The sequence below is a fragment of the Gymnoscopelus braueri genome (assembly GCF_963280865.1).
Source record: "Gymnoscopelus braueri genome assembly, contig: SCAFFOLD_79, whole genome shotgun sequence".
In the NCBI taxonomy this organism is placed as follows: domain Eukaryota; kingdom Metazoa; phylum Chordata; class Actinopteri; order Myctophiformes; family Myctophidae; genus Gymnoscopelus; species Gymnoscopelus braueri.
The window spans coordinates 150,001-172,066 of NW_027660656.1; the positions used below are offsets into that span (position 1 = coordinate 150,001).

At 38.3% G+C, this 22,066-nt stretch overlaps 1 protein-coding gene across 1 annotated transcript in view; it reads left to right on the forward strand.

Moving 5' to 3' along the window:
* Nucleotides 1-22,066, forward strand: part of LOC308081328 (uncharacterized protein) — a 50,650-nt gene that overhangs the window by 22,748 nt on the left and 5,836 nt on the right. The window contains exons 6-21 of the mRNA XM_080457709.1: nucleotides 1-553; nucleotides 3,110-3,247; nucleotides 4,069-4,215; nucleotides 5,327-5,371; nucleotides 5,737-5,784; nucleotides 5,907-5,975; nucleotides 6,585-6,608; nucleotides 6,832-6,879; nucleotides 7,080-7,133; nucleotides 8,335-8,370; nucleotides 9,063-9,107; nucleotides 10,538-10,591; nucleotides 15,486-15,533; nucleotides 16,830-17,168; nucleotides 19,855-19,914; nucleotides 21,174-21,275. The exon at nucleotides 1-553 is cut by the window's left edge and continues 1,347 nt beyond it. Coding sequence (XP_080313835.1) covers nucleotides 1-553; nucleotides 3,110-3,247; nucleotides 4,069-4,215; nucleotides 5,327-5,371; nucleotides 5,737-5,784; nucleotides 5,907-5,975; nucleotides 6,585-6,608; nucleotides 6,832-6,879; nucleotides 7,080-7,133; nucleotides 8,335-8,370; nucleotides 9,063-9,107; nucleotides 10,538-10,591; nucleotides 15,486-15,533; nucleotides 16,830-17,168; nucleotides 19,855-19,914; nucleotides 21,174-21,275 — 1,810 coding nt within the window. The remainder of the gene's footprint in view (nucleotides 554-3,109; nucleotides 3,248-4,068; nucleotides 4,216-5,326; nucleotides 5,372-5,736; nucleotides 5,785-5,906; nucleotides 5,976-6,584; nucleotides 6,609-6,831; nucleotides 6,880-7,079; nucleotides 7,134-8,334; nucleotides 8,371-9,062; nucleotides 9,108-10,537; nucleotides 10,592-15,485; nucleotides 15,534-16,829; nucleotides 17,169-19,854; nucleotides 19,915-21,173; nucleotides 21,276-22,066) is intronic.

The following is a 22,066-nucleotide window of genomic DNA, read 5'->3' on the forward strand; positions in this document are numbered from 1 at the left end:
GATGTTCTGGGAGAATCCGAGGAAGAAGACGCCACCGCTGCTTCCTCTGACAACTTTGCAGACGATGAAGATGACGAAGATGATTCTACCAGAGACGACACTGACCTCGACCTCGACAAACCGTTCGGAATGGATCACCTCGATCTCAAAGATCAAACTGATGAAGATCTTTTCAAAGATCAAACTGATGAAGATCTTTTTAAAGATCAAACTGATGAAGATCTTTTTAAAGATCAAACTGATGAAGATCTTTTTAAAGGTCAAACTGATGAAGATCTTGTTAAAGATCAAACTGATGAAGATCTTTTTGCGTATACATTTGATGACCTCACTATGGAGGACCTTAAAGAAACAGTACTGGAAGGTTTGCCTCGGTTTGACAGTGAGGACAGCGGAGTCCTGGCTGATGATGATGACGATGATGAAGATGATGATAGCAGCTCATTGGATGATGAGTTAGAAGTCTCAGCAGAGTCTGTTTCCACGACAACCACTGATGAGGATGATGATGATGAAGATAAAATTGATGACTTGGATGACCTCTTGTTATCAGGTATTGTTGAGCATTTTGTATAATTATATTAAATATCATTATTTAATATCATTATATTAAATATCATTATATTAAATATCATTATTTAATATCATTATATTAAATATCATTATATTAAATATCATTATATTAAATATCATTATATTAATTATCATTATATTAAATATCATTATTTAATATCATTATATTAAATACCATTATTTAATATCATTATATTAAATATCATTATTTAATATCATTATATTAAATATCATTATATTAAATATCATTGTATTAAATTTCATTATATTAAATATCATTATTTAATATCATTATATTAAATATCATTATATTAAATATCATTATATTAAATATCATTATTTAATATCATTATATTAAATATCATTATTTAATATCATTATATTAAATATTATTTAATATCATTATATTTAATATCATTATATTAAATATCATTATATTAAATATTATTTAATATCATTATATTAAATATCATGATATTAAATATCATTATATTAAATATAATTATTTAATATCATTATATTAAATATAATTATTTAATATCATTATATTAAATATAATTATTTAATATCATTATATTTAATATCATTATATTTAATATCATTATAATAAATATCATTATTTAATATCATTATATTTAATATCATTATATTTAATATCATTATATTTAATATCATTATAATAAATATCATTATATTAAATATCATAGGTCTCATAATGGGTGGGGTTAGGGGTAGGTCTCATAATGGGTGGGGTTAGGGGTAGGTCTCATAATGGGTGGGGTTAGGGGTAGGTCTCATAATGGGTGGGGTTAGGGGTAGGTCTCATAATGGGTGGGGTTAGGGGTAGGTCTCATAATGGGTGGGGTTAGGGGTAGGTCTCATAATGGGTGGGGTTAGGGGTAGGTCTCATAATGGGTGGGGTTAGGGCAGTGGTGTCCAAAGTGCGGCCCGCGGGCCATTGGCGGCCCGAGGACACATGGATGGTGGCTTGTTTCTCGCGCACAATCTGGCAACACTGAATGTAGTCCAGGCTGTTGGTTGGCTAGTAGTGGTCACGTGACAACAACACACACACACACACACACACACACACACATGTCGCACACACATGTCGCACAGACACACACACATTAAAAGCCTCGACTTTTTCTTCACGGCGCTCGTGACTCAAAATGAGGTGTTTTCGTTTGTGTGTTACGCACTGGATTGGAACTATTTTTGCAATGTTATTCTACACAGTTGACCTCAAAGAAAGGTAGGCCATAAGATTGGTTTGTTGTTGTTGCTGGCTGGGTGACGATCATAGTGGAAGGATGTCTGTGCGGAGATTTAACCTGCGGTGCTTACACACACACACACACACACACACACACACACACACACACACACACACACACACACACACAGTAAACTGTGGAAACACAGCAGCCTTTTTTTCGCACACACACGCATATATACGCACACACACACACACGCACTTTTAGATCCAGTCCTATTTTAAAGCCTGCGTATGCGGGACTCGCGTATCCTATACTCGGACTCGTGTTGTTTCGGCTGTGGCCGTCAGCGTTCGGTTGTGCTGACGGTAACAGTGCGAAGGTGTTTCCCCGTCCGGTGTGGTCGTAATGTGGTGAGTAGAATTAATTATGTTGCGAGGTGGAAAATGTGTAGTGAGCAATGAGAAGTACCCTACGCCACCCGTAAATTCAGCGTGCACGTTGTGGCTGGTGTTGTGGTGAGATGTCAGATGTAGTTGTTGTGTTTAGTCGAAATCAATGCTGTGGGTATGACGTCAGCGGCGAGAGGTCCAAATGCATGGAGTGGGTGTGGCGTCAGCGGTGGAAGTAGCTTTCTCCTTTATATAGGTAGATAGGCAAATATTACACTATTACACTTACACTTGCACCTTCAATAAAAAAATAAGATTTATAAAAGTGAAAGTTGCATTTTCCTTCTTCGCCTCAGGATAGCAGCACCTTCTCTAGCTCTTGCTTAACCCTAAAACCGAAATAAAGTAACAATAAAACGCCCCAAAACGCCCAAAATCCGCCTGAAAATCGCACATTTTCGCCCAAAATCCGCCTATAACCGAAAATTATCGCGCGCGAGCTGGCCCTTGGGTGTTTTCATATTTTCTAATTTGGTCCCCTTTGGAAAAAGTTTGGACACCACTGGGTTAGGGGTAGGTCTCAAAATGGGTGTGGTTAGGGTTCTAAGACCTGTCTGTGTGTTTATATCATCTATAGACCTGTATAGATGATGTATAGATGTATAGATCATGTATGTATAGATCATAGACCTGTATAGATGATGTATAGATGTGTAGATCATGTATGTATAGATCATAGACATGTATAGATGATGTATAGATGTATAGATCATGTATGTATAGATCATAGACCTGTATAGATGATGTATAGAGGTATAGATCATGTATGTAAAGATCATAGACCTGTATAGATGATGTATAGATGTATAGATCATGTATGTATAGATCATAGACCTGTATAGATGATCATCTACTGTGTGTTTTTAGCCATCTTTGCAGCTGAATTGATGAAGGAAGACGAGCCAAAGACTGATGCTGACACACAAGAGGAAGATGAATATGATCATTATGTTGGAGAGGCAGATCGTGACAAGACAGAAGACCATGAAGCAGAAGATATCTTTGGTAAATATCAATAACACAAGCTTCTTGTTATTTGTTACGTTATTGTCTTTCGGCATGGCGAGAGAGTATGTTTTACCCCCTGTCCGTCCGTCCGTCCGTCTAGTTTGTTATGTTGTGTTACCAATGCAGTGTATTATTTGTTTCTACAATACGCAGCCTTGGGAACCATGTGGGCCATAGGGGAGGAGCCTATCTCCTGTTTCTATAGCGTAGGGGAGGAGCCTATCCTGTTTCAATAGTGTAGGGGAGGAGCCTATCTCCTGTTTCTATAGCGTAGAGGAGGAGTCTATCTCCTGTTTCTATAGTTCCTTCATGTACTTCATGTACCTTCATGTACTTCATGTTCCTTCATGTTGCTTCATGTTCCTTCATGTACCTTCATGTTCCTTCATGTTCCTTCATGTTCCTTCATGTTCCTTCATGTACTTCATGTTCCTTCATGTTCCTTCATGTTCCTTCATGTTCCTTCATGTTCCTTCATGTACTTCATGTTCCTTCATGTTCTTCATGTTCCTTCATGTTCCTTCATGTTCCTTCATGTACCTTCATGTTCCTTCATGTTCCTTCATGTACCTTCATGTTCCTTCATGTTCCTTCATGTTCCTTCATGTTCCTTCATGTACTTCATGTTCCTTCATGTTCTTCATGTTCCTTCATGTTCCTTCATGTTCCTTCATGTTCCTTCATGTACCTTCATGTTCCTTCATGTTCCTTCATGTTCCTTCATGTACTTCATGTTCCTTCATGTTCTTCATGTTCCTTCATGTTCCTTCATGTTCCTTCATGTTCCTTCATGTACCTTCATGATAAATGGTCTTCAGCTGCAGGTCAACCAGGTGCTCCTATGGAGGAGGAGGAGTCTGCTCCTCCTCAGGAAACCAAAGAGGAGGAGCTTCCTGGTGAGGATAAAGATGAAGATGAGGAGGGAGAGAAGGTTGTTCCAGAGCCTGAGGAGATGCTTCCTCCAGGTCAGTGTTTATGAGGTCAAAGGTCAATGTGTGTGACCTTGACAGGGGTTGTCAGGGTCAAAGGTCAATGGCCCTCATTTATCAATGGAGCGTAAAAAGTGTATTGTTTGCCTTAAATCTGGCCGTAAGCCAACGTCCAAGTGGTGTTTATCACAGGATCCTATACAGCCAATCCTAGTGTTCAGAGCTTTGATAAATCTGACGGCTGAAACCGAGCGTCATTTAAATAACACGCACACGCACACGCGCACGCGCACACGCGCACACACACACACACACACACACACACACACACACACACACACACACACACACACACACACACACACACACACACACACACACACACACACACACGCACATACACACACACACGCGCACACACACACACACACGCACGCACACATATGCACTTACCTACTTGCAAACCCAACTGTGTCTTTCGTGTATTCCGTAACGGTACAATCTTTGTCAAGTAGGCAAGTAGCCTACATGAATGACATCTCATCGCCATCAATGGAATACATTTGTATATTCAATTATTTAACCCATACCGAGCAAGCAGAGTTACACTAAAATAAAGCAGTCATTCCGTGAGACTCGGGCGGGCTGCAGTCCCGTGCTGCCACATTAATGAGAGATAGCCTGGAGAGGCAGGTTTGGAGTGTCGGGTTTATTTCCTCAACCCAGGTTCCATAGGACAAGCCAGCCCCGACTCCCAAAAATGCTCTCGCATAAGCGCTCATATATTTTGAAAATAGCAGATCTACAAGCTCACAACTCGTCGCGATGCAATCTTATCTGAATGACTGTTAAAGCAGTTTGTTTAAATTAGTTTTAAAATGTTATATTTTCACAGGGATTATTTATTAGTGTGTTAGATATACATTTTGGAGTGGATACATGTGTCCAGATGCCTGTCAGACGGTCAGACAATGCTGTTCCGCAAGTCTACAATGGAACAAACGGGGACAGACAGACAGACAGACAGACAGACAGACAGACAGACATAGATAGATAAATGTTGTTGTTTGAACATTTATAGATAGATATATATAGATAATTGTTGTTGTTATGGTTGTCATGGTAACATGGTGTTGTGTGGTTTCAGTGTGCACATGTCCCTCCATGGCCCCAGAGACTGTGGAAACTAAAGGTTTGTTACACAATTATGAATAAATAAAATAAAGGTTTGTTGTACAATTATAAATGTATAAAATAAAGGTTTGTCATAATATAAAATGCTCTCTTATGAACTTTGAATCATTTCAAACAGTGTAAACGTTATTAATAATAATAATACATTATTATAATGGAGTGTAAATGTAATTCATTAATGTATTAATGTATTCATGAATTAATTAGTTTCATTCATGCTGAGCGTAAACGTTGTCTAATTCTAACAGATCTAATTCTAACAGATCTAACAGATCTAATTCTAACAGATCTAATTCTAACAGATCTAATTCTAACAGATCTAACAGATCTTCTGCAGTGACTCATGTTTTTCTGTGTTTTCAGTGGCAGAAGAACCTAAAAAAGCCCCGGCTGACAAACCCAAAAGAAAAGGTAAAACATATGATGAAGTTTTGTTGTGTCAGTAAATACGTGTTTATATATTATAATTATAATTATGGTTGTTATAGTTATAATAGTATAAAAGTAATAATGACATTTTGCTTGGTATCCAGTTCTTCCCAGACTTGCAGAGCTACAGGACAATCAGAGAGTCAACAAGAGAGTTCCTGCCATTCACAGAGGTAAATCAGTTTGTTTGCCATCAAATCAATACAGTTATTGATCATTAACCATACAATCAATACAGTTATTGATTAATGTAACATACAATCAATACAGTTATTGATTAATGTAACATACAATCAATACAGTTATTGATTAATGTAACATACAATCAATACATTTATTGATTAATGTAACATAAAATCAATACAGTTATTGATTAATGTAACATACAATCTATACAGTTATTGATTAATGTAACATACAATCTATACAGTTATTGATTAATGTAATATACAATCAATACAGTTATTGATTAATGTAACATACAATCAATACAGTTATTGATTAATGTAACATACAATCAATACAGTTATTGATTAATGTAACATACAATCAATACAGTTATTGATTAATGTAACATACAATCTATACAGTTATTGATTAATGTAACATACAATCAATACAGTTATTGATTAATGTAACATACAATCAATACAGTTATTGATTAATGTAACATACAATCAATACAGTTATTGATTAATGTAACATACAATCTATACAGTTATTGAATATGAGAAGGTTTGATTGATTTGATCCATTTGACTCTTTTTCTTCCTCTTTCAAAGTGAGAGCCAAGCTTGCTAAAAAAGGTAACTCCCTCTCTTATTGACATAAACATCACATTTATAATACTTTTATGATAGAATAATAACTCCCTCTCTTATTGACATAAACATCACATTTATAATACTTTTATGATAGAATAATAACTCCCTCTCTTATTGACATAAACATCACATTTATAATACTTTTATGATAGAATAATATCCAGAAAAAGGTCATTATTTCCTTCTCTATGAACTTCTCACACAGGAGCAGCGACGCCAAAGCAAACGGAGACACTAGAATCTGGAAAAGATGGTATAGTACCTGTTATGTTATAATAATGTTTCATTAATCATGAATGAATAATAATTCATCAAGTCATTATTAATTGATTATTATCATTATTGTTATTATTACTATTATTATTATTATTATTATTATTATTATTATTATTATTATTATTATTATTATGTATTGTAGCTTATTATTTTCAACCTAAATGTGTTTTTCTCTAGTCTTTTTCAATGTAAAAGCCAAAAAAGAAGTGAAGGCCAAGGCCTCTACGAAAGGTAAGCTTTCATTCACCAATAAAACATTTATGGTCCGTTGAATTCTGATCCAGACCATACACAACTGACCTCCTGGGTTTGATTCCCGCCGGGGACGCTGTGGGCACTTGGGGCGTGTTCTTTCCTCCCCGTCATCAGTGCCCATACCCTAGGTGGGAAAGGGCCTTTCTGTGTGGAGTTTGCATGTTCTCCCCATGTAGTTACTACCCTCACATGTCTCCTAGGGTAGTTAATACCCTCAAATGTCTCCTAGGGTAGTTAATACCCTCACATGTCTCCTAGGGTAGTTAATACCCTCAAATGTCTCCTAGGGTAGTTAATACCCTCACATGTTCTCCCCATGTCTCCTAGGGTAGTTAATACCCTCACGTGTCTCCTAGGGTAGTTAATACCCTCACGTGTCTCCTAGGGTAGTTAATACCCTCACATGTCTCCTAGGGTAGTTAATACCCTCACATGTTCTCCCCATGTCTCCTAGGGTAGTTAATACCCTCACGTGTCTCCTAGGGTAGTTAATACCCTCACGTGTCTCCTAGGGTAGTTAATACCCTCACATGTCTCCTAGGGTAGTTAATACCCTCACATGTTCTCCCCATGTCTCCTAGGGTAGTTAATACCCTCACGTGTCTCCTAGGGTAGTTAATACCCTCACATGTCTCCTAGGGTAGTTAATACCCTCACATGTCTCCTAGGGTAGTTAATACCCTCACATGTTCTCCCCATGTCTCCTAGGGTAGTTAATACCCTCACATGTCTCCTAGGGTAGTTAATACCCTCACATGTCTCCTAGGGTAGTTAATACCCTCACATGTCTCCTAGGGTAGTTAATACCCTCACAAAAACATGTAGTAATCCTGGTCTCTATACTGCCTCCCTACATAGTGCCCTTTAAGTCAATGCTGACACAAAGTGTATAACTGGTGAAAATACATAAAGAGAGAAACAGTACATACATACATATAAATACATAGTACATACATACATACAAATACATAGTACATACATACATACATACATACATACATACATACATATAAATACATAGTACATACATACATATAAATACATAGTACATACATACATATAAATACATAGTACATACATACATATAAATACATAGTACATACATACATATAAATACATAAAGAGAGAAACAGAATAAACCTAAATGTCTTTTTCTATCTGTTTTTACATGAAAAAGCCAAGAAAGAACCAAAGGCCAAGGCCTCTACAAAAGGTAAGCCCATCTTTTCAATTATAACATGTTATAACATTATAACATAATAATATTATAACATGTTATAACATTATAACATAATAATATTATAACATATTTTATTATTATAACATGTTATAACATTATAACATAATAATATTATAACATGTTTTATTATTATAACATGTTATAACATTATAACATAATAATATTATAACATATTTTATTATTATAACATGTTAAAACATTATAACATAATAATATTATAACATGTTTTATTATTATAACATGTTATAACATTATAACATAATAATATTATAACTTATTTTATTATTATAACGTGTTATAACATTATAACATAATAATATTATAACATGTTATAACATTATAACGTAATAATATTATAACATGTTTTATTATTATAACATGTTATAACATTATAACATAATAATATTATAACTTATTTTATTATTATAACGTGTTATAACATTATAACATAATAATATTATAACATGTTATAACATTATAACATAATAATATTATAACATGTTTTATTATTATAATAATAAAACATGTTATATTATTATAACATGTTATAATAATAAAACATGTTATATTATTATAACATGTTATAATAATATAACATGTTATATTATTATAACATGTTATAATAATATAACATATAATATAATAAACTGATTATTCTTTTACAGAAGCAGCAGCAAAGCAAACAGACGTCCCACAGCCTGGACAAGAAGGTACAACCTTTGAATGTAATCAGTTACACTAGTGTGTGTGTGTGTGTGTGTGTGTGTGTGTGTGTGTGTGTGTGTGTGTGTGTGTGTGTGTGTGTGTGTGTGTGTGTGTGTGTGTGTGTGTGTGTGTGTGTGTGTGTGTGTGTGTGTGTGTGTGTGTGTGTGTCATTAACTAAATTGTATACCCTTGCATCACCATTCTGGGTTTGGAACATTCTGCATGAATAGCCGATCTATACAGGCTCATAACGCAGGGGTGTCTATTTGGACCCTTTAAAGCAGGGGTGTCAAACTCATTTTGGGGTCCGGGCCACATTGGTCAAATGGTGACTTGATGTGGGTCGAAACCAGCTGCGGACGCGCATGTGCGCTCACGCGCATTCAGTTATTCAGCATTGTTTTTCAGTCTGTTGTCTCAGTCACTGCTACTAACTACAGTATATCACCTTTAAAAACATGTTATTATGAAGAAGAATAGCTACTTTAATTATTGACATTAAAAACAAAATGCAATTTGTAAGGAGCATTCAATCCGGGAACGCATACGGTGTCATTTTAGATTATATATATAATATAATATAATTTTGACATAAAAAAGTTAGAGAACCACATATTATAGCAACATAAGTGTTTCAGAAAACGGTTAGGATTTAAAAGACATTTGTAAAGACTTACAGCAGATCTACCATCTCATAGTGCGGCACTCAGTGCCGCACTATGCCGCACAAATGTATCAAAGAAGCAGCTTTGATACATTTGTAAGTTTTTAACACATATATGATTAATGCTTCTAACTACCTATTACCAGACAGACAGACAAAATTCACGTCCGTGCTAGGCTGACTCCTGTGTGAGGATCAGAGAGTATAGCCATTACTACTCGACTAGTAGTTGAATAGACTGTTAACGAGCCAATCAGCCAGAACATTCCACAGCTGGGAAGAGACAATGCTTCTCTACAGCAGGCCATCGATAGGCTGCAGCCTAGTAGCAGTGAGTGGGGGAGGGAGGAATGTCCTCACAGCAGCTTGGACGCACAGCAAGGCACTGCAAACTGCGACTCTGTCACCCCCCCATTTTATAATAAGAGCACCTCAGTATCTTTAAACAGAAAGTCATACAGAGGACAGGAGCCTATCCTATGTCTGACAGCGCCGCGAATATACACTCATTGAATATAGAGTGTTTGTTCAGTAAAAGGAGTCTCTAGCTCTTTGTTAAACAGAAAATGCATTTTCAGTGCTCTCTCCTGATTGGCTTAGATTTTGTGACCTACCTGAAAATGTACTATATTCTGTTCTATAAGAGCTGGAGAGACCATGTGACCCAACAAACGCTCTGTAGCAATGATTACTATCACAATATAGTAACAAAAAATAAAATAAAAACCAAAAAGTATCACTTACATTATAATTATATTATGTGTTGGACAGTTAGCCCATGCCGACCAGCACCAGTCTACTGCCCATCCCCCCCTGGCTGGTATGGTAAGTACTACAATATCTACATATATATTATTAATTAATAACCCTGGCTGGTATGGTAAGTACTACAATATTTACATATATATTATTAATTAATAACCCTGGCTGGTATGGTAAGTACTACAATATTTACATATATATTATTAATTAGTAACCCTGGCTGCTTTGGTAGGCTAAGTACAACAATGTGTTGTTGTATTGTGTTGTACTGCTTTACATGTTGTTACGTGTAATTTAACATATTACTGATGATAGTGTATCATCAAAGACGCCCAGATAGAAATAGAAAAGTACACAGTTATCAGAAAGGATAGAGATGGCAGTGGAGGTGAAGTCTGTGTGTATGTCAGAGCAATGTTCCGTCTGATATGGACAACAAGGACATTGAGTCTGTTTGACTATAAACTCCCCAAACAAAACCCTTCTTGGTTGGGGTTCTGTACAGACCTCCCTCCCAATCCACTTTCTACCACCTGTTGGATGACGTATCAGCTGACCTATGACCTGTTGGATGACGTATCAGCTGACCTGTTGGATGACGTATCAGCTGACCTAGGAAGTCCTGTTTGGTGATTACAACACCAACATTCTGCTGAAAAAAAACACCAATCTATAAGTCCTTCCGAAATGATTGTAGCCTTCATAACCTGGTTCAGCTGATCGCTCAATATACTAGGGTGTGCCCTGTGTCTATATACAAGGGTGTGCCCTGTCTCTAGCCTTCATAACCTGGTTCAGCTGATGGCTCAATATACAAGGGTGTGCCCTGTCTCTAGCCTTCATAACCTGGTTCAGCTGATGGCTCAATATACAAGGGTGTGCCCTGTCTCTAGCCTTCATAACCTGGTTCAGCTGATCGCTCAATATACAAGGGTGTGCCCTGTCTCAATATACAAGGGTGTGCCCTGTCTCAATGTACAAGGGTGTGCCCTGTCTCAATATACAAGGGTGTGCCCTGTCTCAATATACAAGGGTGTGCCCTGTCCTTCATAACCTGGTTCAGCTGATGGCTCAATATACTAGGGTGAGCCCTGTCTCGCAAACCACAATCCATCGTATCTTGACAAATGACCCGACCAAGACCTCCAGAAGCCATGTCATACAGTGCAGTGTGATGTCATACAGTGCAGTGTGATGTCATACAGTGCAGTGTAAGTGACCATGATCTCATGTTCTGTACTCGTTAACAATTAAAAATTACACCTGTGAAGCACTAAACACAGGTCTGGAGGAACTGGATTGGTCAAAAGTCCTTAACTGTACATCTACAGAGGAGGCCTGGTCTTGTTTTAAATCTGCCTTCTTATCAGTGGTTGACAGCCTGGCTCCCTTGAAAGTCATCAGGCTGAAGGCAAGGACTCAACCATGGCTAAATGCAGAAATGAGCAGCTGTTTGAAAAATCCAAAGAAATGCGGAACGAGGTAACCGGCATGATTAAGTCTGCCAAGAAGAACTACTTCAATGAGAAGATTGAGGAAAACCAGAAAAAGCCCCAAAAACTATGGAAGTCCCTAAAGGAATTGGGCTGCAACAACAGGCTCAAAACAAAAATTACGAACCTCAACATCAAGTTAAACGGCTTGCTCATTTCTGGAAAAAACTGGACGTGGCAAACTGTCTAAATGGTTTCTTCACAACCATAGCTTCCACTCTGGTGGACAAATGGCCCTCTCACTCAGGCCTGTATGGTGAACAGCACAAAAACGCCTTCTACAAATATTTTGGCGTTGTAGAGGACAGTTTTAAGATCTCCCCTGTTACAGCTGAGGATGTGCTGTTAAAGCTTAGAGCCCTACAGCCAACCAAGGCCACAGGCCATGACGGCATTCCCACTAGGTTCCTCATAGATGCAGCCGTTGCTATTGCCCCTGTAGTGGCACACATAGCAAACCTGTCCATCAGACAGGGCCACATCCCGCAGGAATTTAAACTTGCAAGAGTAGTTCCTCTGTATAAAAAGGGCAGCAAGTTAGACCCTGGGAACTACCACCCCGTTTCCATCCTTTGTTCCATCTCAAAGGTTATAGAGAGACTAATCTATGAACAGATAAACACACATCTGTTAAATCACAAGTTCCTGTTCAAATTGCAATCGTGCTTCAGAAGGTCCCATTCCACTGATACATGTCTATTGTACTTGACATATTACATCAGACACGAGGTGGACGTAGGCAAGTACTGTGGCATGGTTATGCTGGACCTTCAGAAAGCGTTCGACACTGTGAATCATTCCATACTGTTGAACAAGCTGAGGGCAATCGGTTTTGACGGCTCATCTCTTAACTGGGTGAGATCTTACCTTGAGGGAAGGGAACAGGTGGTTGAGGTGAATGGTACCCTGTCCACTTCCCTCCCAGTAGAGTGTGGGGTCCCACAAGGGAGCATCCTAGGGCCTCTACTGTTTTTGATTCATGTTAACGACAGGAACTCGGCATGAAAATGCAATTTGTTCTTTTCCGTGGACGACGACCCAGCTCTCGTGGTCTCAGACAAGGACAAGGTTGAAAGGTTGAAAGAGTTCTCAGCACAGAGCTTAGCAGCATCTGTCTTTGGCTCTCAGACAACACATTGTCATTGCACCTCGGAAAATCTGAATCCATTCTGTTTGGATCAATTATCAACGTCAACAAGTCCCCAGGTTTCACGGTTAGAGTCGGTGACAATGTCGTCACAAGTAAGGAAGAGGTCACTTACTTAGGTTAAATATTGAATAACAAACTCATGGGTGAAAATATGGCGTTGATGGTGATCTCGAAGGTCAACCAAAGAACAAGATTCTTGGGCAGGATATCTCCCTATGTCAACAGCAGTGCATTGAGGACCTTGGCCGGTGCTCTCATTCAGTGTCACTTTGACTATGCATGTACCTCGTGGTACAGGGGTTAGATCTCCAAGTCACTAAAGAAAAAGCTGCAGAACCTCCCAAAACAAACCTGTGAGGCTTCTCCTAAAAGGTAACCCCGCAGGTCTCACCTTACCTCCGCCCACTTCAGTATCCTGGGATGGCTAAGAGTGAAGGAGAGAGTATCTCACCTCTCACTGTGTGTCTGACGGTGCGTTTTAACAGCGGGCGATCAGGATAGTATTTTCCGGAAGTGCACTATATGTCTATGAGAGCCGGCGACTACTGGCGATAGGGCGAAGTGGGCGGGGGGGCGATGAAAGATGGATTTTCTTTATCTTTTGGACGATGTCGCCCGGCGATCGCCCGAGAGTCGCCCGCTGTTAAAACGTACTGTAAGAGTGAAGGAGAGAGTATCTCACCTCTCACTGTGTGTCTATCTAAGAGTGAAGGAGAGAGTATCTCACCTCTCACTGTGTGAGTGAAGGAGAGAGTATCTCACCTCTCACTGTGTGTCTAAGAGTGAAGGAGAGAGTATCTCACCTCTCACTATGTGTCTAAGAGTGAAGGAGAGAGTATCTCACATCTCACTGTGTGGCTAAGAGTGAAGGAGAGAGTATCTCACCTCTCACTGTGTGTCTAAGAGTGAAGGAGAGAGTATCTCACCTCTCACTGTGTGTCTAAGAGTGAAGGAGAGAGTATCTCACCTCTCACTGTGTGTCTAAGAGTGAAGGAGAGAGTATCTCACCTCTCACTGTGTGTCTATCTAAGAGTGAAGGAGAGAGTATCTCACCTCTCACTGTGTGAGTGAAGGAGAGAGTATCTCACCTCTCACTGTGTGTCTAAGAGTGAAGGAGAGAGTATCTCACCTCTCACTGTGTGGCTAAGAGTGAAGGAGAGAGTATCTCACCTCTCACTATGTGTCTAAGAGTGAAGGAGAGAGTATCTCACCTCTCACTGTGTGTCTAAGAGTGAAGGAGAGAGTATCTCACCTCTCACTGTGTGTCTAAGAGTGAAGGAGAGAGTATCTCACCTCTCACTATGTGTCTAAGAGTGAAGGAGAGAGTACCTCACCTCTCACTGTGTGTCTAAGAGTGAAGGAGAGAGTATCTCACCTCTCACTGTGTGTCTAAGAGTGAAGGAGAGAGTATCTCACCTCTCACTGTGTGGCTAAGAGTGAAGGAGAGAGTATCTCACCTCTCACTGTGTGTCTAAGAGTGAAGGAGAGAGTATCTCACCTCTCACTGTGTGTCTAAGAGTGAAGGAGAGAGTATCTCACCTCTCACTGTGTGTCTAAGAGTGAAGGAGAGAGTATCTCACCTCTCACTGTGTGTCTAAGAGTGAAGGAGAGAGTATCTCACCTCTCACTGTGTGTCTAAGAGTGAATAAAATGACCTCAAATCACGGCTCCATCTTAACACTAACTGGTCTTAGTTAGACCCCTCCCCCGGATAGCTTTGGATTCTTTTCTCAGGGCACCTTCTTGTCCTTTAGGTATTGCTGTATAAGAATCTAATCTTTGTTTCATGGTTGTTTGTGCAGTGTGTTTGTCTGTTGTTATATGTCTCGAGGTGGACCACAATGGAAACAAGTTACGGCTTTTTTGTGTATAGTCCACGTTGGCGTTTTCTTAATGAATGACACTGACTTTTTTTTTTGAACTGCCAATAAAGTATCCTATCTATCTATCTATGGTTTACATATCACATGTATACATGGTTTACATATCACATGTATACATGGTTTACATATCACATGTATACATGGTTTACATATCACATGTATACATGGTTTACATATCACATGTATACATGGTTTACATATCACATGTATACATGGTTTACATATCACATGTATACATGGTTTACATATCATCACATGTATACATGGTTTACATATCACACGTGTACATGGTTTACATATCACATGTATACATGGGACTCTAACAGATCTCCAGGCCATTAAGAGGCCGGTCCGCTACTCTCAGGGTAATTGAGCCAGACAAACCTTTTTGAACATTCATGAATTATTTGTCTAAATGTTTTATCTTCCAGTTCATCACGTCGTCACAGATAATCCTTATCCTCCTCCTACTATGACAGGTATGTATTATAAAATTAAAAATAAAAATAAAATTAAAAATAAAATTAAAATTAAAATTAAAATTAAAATTAAAATTAAAATTAAAATTAAAATTAAAATTAAAATTAAAATTAAAATTAAAATTAAAATACATTAATAATAATATAATAATAATAATAATAATAATAATAATAAAAAAATAAATAATAATAATAATAATAATAATAGTATTAATAATAATAATAATATAATGGATAATCCTTATCCTCCTCCTACTATGACAGGTATGTGGAAATGTTTGTTTGATTGATTGATTGAAAACTTTATTAGTCAAAAATGTAAACAGTAGGAAGTACAGTAAAACAGTTGGGGTAAAGTCCTGGGGGCTTGTTTCCATTGTGGTCCTATGTATACAATTCATCAACAGAGCATAGAATATTAACACATCAATACATGTATCACCTTGGGTTTTAATCATCGGGGGGGGTCACTCACTCCAGAGAAGCAGTTAGACAGGTATGAGGGTATTTATCCTCTGAGTATCTTAAAATCCAATCCCATTGATATTAGCTTAACCCTGTCTTCTACCCTGAGTCATCCCAGACTAAACTTAACCCTGTCTTCTATCCTGAGTCATCCCAGACTAAACTTAACCCTGTCTTCTACCCTGAGTCATCCCAGACTAAACTTAACCCTGTCTTCTATCCTGAGTCATCCCAGACTAAACTTAACCCCGTCTTCTACCCTGAGTCATCCCAGACTAAACTTAACCCTGTCTTCTACCCTGAGTCATCCCAGACTAAACTTAACCCTGTCTTCTATCCTGAGTCATCCCAGACTAAACTAAAGGTGGAACAGTCTAAAGGTGGAAATGAAAAACACAATAATATTATATTAGTTGTGTCAAAATGAGAGCATAAACTTTGGGTGATTCATTTTGAACATGGAATGAATACATGAAAGAATTGTAATCTATTTCCATCAACTTCTCATGTCAGGTCCCTTCCTTCTAGCAGGTGAGCTTATTAGTGACAGAGAGGATCTGTCACTAATACACTTGGTTATATCTTTGTCATCTGTCTGTAAATGCACGGAACCTGTGTGTGTGTGGGTGTGTGTGTGGGTGTGCGTGTGCGTGTGCGTGTGCGTGTGCGTGTGTGTGTGTGTGTGTGTGTGTGTTTAATTCCCATATATAGAGATCTCTGTATCTGTCTGTCTGTCCATGGCCCTTTTATGCCCATATATGGAGATCCATAAATATGACATAGTCGATGCTATCTGGCTGATGACTCAACTAATCCCAGGTGTTTTTTCAGCTCCATCTGCCCCTGTTCTGACGGTCCATCCATCGGCCCCTCCCATGCAGAGCTTCTACCCACAACAATTCCCACAGTATCAGCCTCCAGTTCAGCCACTGCAGCAGCCTGAGGCTCCACAGCCTGAGGCTCCACAGCGTGAGGCTCCACAACCTGAGGCTCCACAGCCTGAGGCTCCACAACCTGAGGCTGCAGCACCACAACCTGAGGCTGCAGCACTACAACCTGAGGCTGCAGCACTACAACCTGAGGCTGCAGCACCAAAACCTGAGGCTGCAGCTATTCCACAACCTGAGTCTGCAGCTCTTCCACAGCCTGAAGCACAGTCTATAGAAAAAGGTATTTAACTTTACAACTCTAATAATAAATATGACAGGTACATGGGTGTCTTTGTGGTGTAGTGTATCTTGTAGACCAGGTTGTAGTAGTCTGACAGGTACATGGGTGTCTTTGTGGTGTAGTGTATCTTGTAGACCAGGTTGTAGTAGTCTGACAGGTACATGGGTGTCTTTGTGGTGTAGTGTATCTTGTAGACCAGGTTGAAGTAGATTGACAGGTACATGGGTGTCTTTGTGGTGTAGTGTATCTTGTAGACCAGGTTGAAGTAGTTTGACAGGTACATGGGTGTCTTTGTGGTGTAGTGTATCTTGTAGACCAGGTTGTAGTAGTCTGACAGGTACATGGGTGTCTTTGTGGTGTAGTGTATCTTGTAGACCAGGTTGTAGTAGTTTGACAGGTACATGGGTGTCTTTGTGGTGTAGTGTATCTTGTAGACCAGGTTGTAGTAGTTTGACAGGTACATGGGTGTCTTTGTGGTATAGTGTATCTTGTAGACCAGGCCCATTGCAAGTTGCTGTACTCTGTCCTCTCCCTGAGCCACCCCACTCTAGCAAAGTGAGCAGGGGTTAGATTAGTTATAGGTGTAAGGCAAAGCAGTAGCCTGACCAGTTTGTTTTGGGATATCTGGAGCCATGAGGTGCATACGTAGTCTAAGTGACATTGGATGAGTGCTCCACTTGGATGAGTGCTCCTACTCCTCAGTGTATTCATACTGACCAATGAGGAGATACTGCTCAAAAATCTTGTTCTTTGGTTGACTTTTTTGTTGCCATTTTTTTACTGGAAAGATTTGCCCCTTAATGCAACCCAGGAAATGTCCTCTTTTCTTGTGATAACATTGTCACCCACTTTTACTGGAACCGTCGGCCTTGCAGAGGTTTATTTTGGACCCAAAGAGAATGGATTCACTTTTACCCAGGTGTAATGACAGTTATCAGCGAGCCAGGTGTAGATTTTACAGAGTTCAGAGCTAAGGGCCTTTTCAACCTGCAACTTGTCCTTTTTTGCGAACAGGGACAAATTGCAGCCACAAGCTGATATCATGTCGTTTACATAAATTAGGAACAGTAAAGGTCCTAGTATGCTACCTTGAGGAACGCCAAGGTAGTACCCTCCAGATAGGATTGCATCCAGTTCACAGATGTGCTATCAAAACCCATTGCTTTCAGCTTATCAATCAATTTAGAATGGTTTACGGTGTCAAATGCCTTTTGGAGGTCCAGCATGACCATGCCGCACTATTTGCCCACGTCCAGCTCATGTTTGATGTGGTCATTCAAATAGAGAAGGCGTGTGTCAGTGGAATGAGATGTTCTGAAGCCAGAGGGGTTACTCTCGCTAGTTTGAAACCTTGCAAGATGTGCGAGAGGTTTATTATGTGGGCAATGATTGGAGCAATGGAGGCGGTTAGTAGAATGAGACAGCTTGTCTAGCAGGTGTTGCGGTGCTTCAGGATGGGGTGAAAACAAAACATTTCTTTTGTTAAAAGGTTTAAAGCACTATATTGTGATAGTAATCCTTGCTATAGAGTGCATTTTCAGTTAGGTGTCCACATTTCGGCCAATCAGGAGAGAGTACCCATTTATCAGCTTACATTACAAGTGTTCCAGTTCCAATTTTGTCTGCTTATTTCTTTGTGTCATCACTTCCAATTTCACTTGTTTAATCTGTGTCCTGTATGAGTTCTCTCTCCTGATTGGATAAAATTGGTATCCTGACCTGAAAATGCATTTTCTGTTCCCTAAAGAACTGGAGAGACATGGAGACTCATGTTACTGAATACTCTTGGTTCTCTGTGGAACATAAGGCTGTGGCTATCTGGTCCTATCCTGTGCCTCGCCCCATGTTAGGTTATCTGGTCCTATCCTGTGCCTCGCCCCATGTTAGGTTATCTGGTCCTATCCTGTGCCTTGCCCCATGTTAGGTTATCTGGTCCTATCCTGTGCCTCGCCCCATGTTAGGTTATCTGGTCCTATCCTGTGCCTCGCCCCGTGTTAGGTTATCTGGTCCTATCCTGTGCCTTGCCCCATGTTAGGTTATCTGGTCCTATCCTGTGCCTCGCCCCATGTTAGGTTATCTGGTCCTATCCTGTGCAGCATGTTGTGCCTCGCCCCATGCTAGGTTTGCCATCTTCAGTTCTGAGATCATAATTCTCCACCAGGTTGTTTTTGGCCTCCCTTGATTCCTCTTTCCAGGTGGGGTCCATCTCAAGGCTGCTTTAGGAATGCAGTCCTGGTCCATTTAGAGGACAAGTCCGAGGCATCTGAGCCGGCCGTGTTTAATTTCCAGATAGAACAGAGGATCTAACATCATTTAAAACGAGTTGAGTTGGAGGGACTGGGCTGAACAGTCCCCCCCCCTGTTCTTGTACATATAGTTTTTTTCCCCCTTTTGAATTTTTAACAGAGGATCTAGTTGAGTTAACAGAGGATCTAGTTGAGTTAACAGAGGATCTAGTTGAGTTAACAGAGGATCTAGTTGTGTTGACTGGGCTGAACAGAGGATCTAACATCATCTAAAATCCAAAGACCAAACAATGGACTGAAAATAAAAGTGATGATTTTGGTGTATATTGACTTAAAGTTAAGTTAACTTTTATGTATTTTTATGTGTTTGGTTTCAGTTTGTGTTTTTTTTAACACTGTAAGAGGTTTTGCCTCAAGAGTTTTTATTTTATGTTTTTTAGGTGCAACCAAGCTGGCTGGAGTCAAAACCAAAAGTAAAACTTCTGCCGTAGCAAAGAAAGGTAACATAATACAATACAGTACAGGACATGATCATGAATCTGTTACAACACACTGATACTCTGTATCTTAATCTGTTACAACACACTGATACTCTGTATCTTAATCTGTTACAACACACTGATACTCTGTATCTTAATCTGTTACAACACACTGATACTCTGTATCTTAATCTGTTACAACACACTGATACTCTGTATCTTAATCTGTTACAACACACTGATACTCTGTATCTTAATCTGTTACAACACACTGATACTCTGTATCTTAATCTATTACAACACACTGATACTCTGTATCTTAATCTGTTACAACACACTGATACTCTGTATCTTAATCTATTACAACACACTGATACTCTGTATCTTAATCTATTACAACACACTGATACTCTGTATCTTAATCTGTTACAACACACTGATACTCTGTATCTTAATCTGTTACAACACACTGATACTCTGTATCTTAATCTATTACAACACACTGATACTCTGTATCTTAATCTGTTACAACACACTGATACTCTGTATCTTAATCTGTTACAACACACTGATACTCTGTATCTTAATCTGTTACAACACACTGATACTCTGTATCTTAATCTGTTACAACACACTGATACTCTGTATCTTAATCTGTTACAACACACTGATACTCTGTATCTTAATCTGTTACAACACACTGATACTCTGTATCTTAATCTGTTACAACACACTGATACTCTGTATCTTAAACTATTAAAACACACTGATACTCTGTATCTTAATCTGTTACAACACACTGATACGCTGTATCTTAATCTGTTACAACACACTGATACTCTGTATCTTAATCTGTTACGACACACTGATACTCTGTATCTTAATCTGTTACGACACACTGATACTCTGTATCTTAATCTCTACCCCCTCTTCTTTCTTGGCCAATGGAGCTTGTTGGATGACAACATTTTACCCACTGTTTTACACCTTGTTTTACACCTTGTTTTACACCTTGTTTTACACCTTGTTTTATACCTTGTTTTACACCTTGTTTTACACCTTGTTTACACCTTGTTTTACACCTTGTTTTACACCTTGTTTTACACCTTATCACCTGTAAACCTGTGATGTGAAAATAAAGATGATTCTGATTCTGAATCAAAGCCAACTCCAGTCAGCTCATCTGAACTCTAATGAAACTTCTTCTTCTTTTTCTTCTTCTTCTTCTTCTTCTTCTTCTTCTTCTTCTTCTTCTTCTTCTTCTTCTTCTTCTTCTGCAGAAGTAGAGTCTGGTCCAGTCAGAGTGAAAGCATCAACAGTGAAGAAAGGAAACGTAACAGAGGTTTCCTCATCCAAGTCTTCCAGATCTGCTGCTGTTACAGGTTCTTTATTTAAATAAACATTATATAATACATGTAGATCTGCTGTTACAGGTTCTTTATTTAAATAAACATTATATAATACATGTAGATCTGCTGCTACAGGTTCTTTATTTAAATAAACATTATGTAATACATGTAGATCTGCTGTTACAGGTTCTTTATTTAAATAAACATTATATAATACATGTAGATCTGCTGTTACAGGTTCTTTATTTAAATAAACATTATATAATACATGTAGATCTGCTGTTACAGGTTCTTTATTTAAATAAACATTATATAATACATGTAGATCTGCTGCTACAGGTTCTTTATTTAAATAAACATTATATAATACATGTAGATCTGCTGCTACAGGTTCTTTATTTAAATAAACATTATATAATACATGTAGATCTGCTGTTACAGGTTCTTTATTTAAATAAACATTATATAATACATGTAGATCTGCTGCTACAGGTTCTTTATTTAAATAAACATTATATAATACATGTAGATCTGCTGTTACAGGTTCTTTATTTAAATAAACATTATATAATACATGTAGATCTGCTGCTACGGGTTCTTTATTTAAATAAACATTATATAATACATGTAGATCTGCTGTTACGGGTTCTTTATTTAAATAAACATTATATAATACATGTAGATCTGCTGCTACGGGTTCTTTATTTAAATAAACATTATATAATACATGTAGATCTGCTGTTACAGGTTCTTTATTTAAATAAACATTATATAATACATGTAGATCTGCTGTTACAGGTTCTTTATTTAAATAAACATTATAT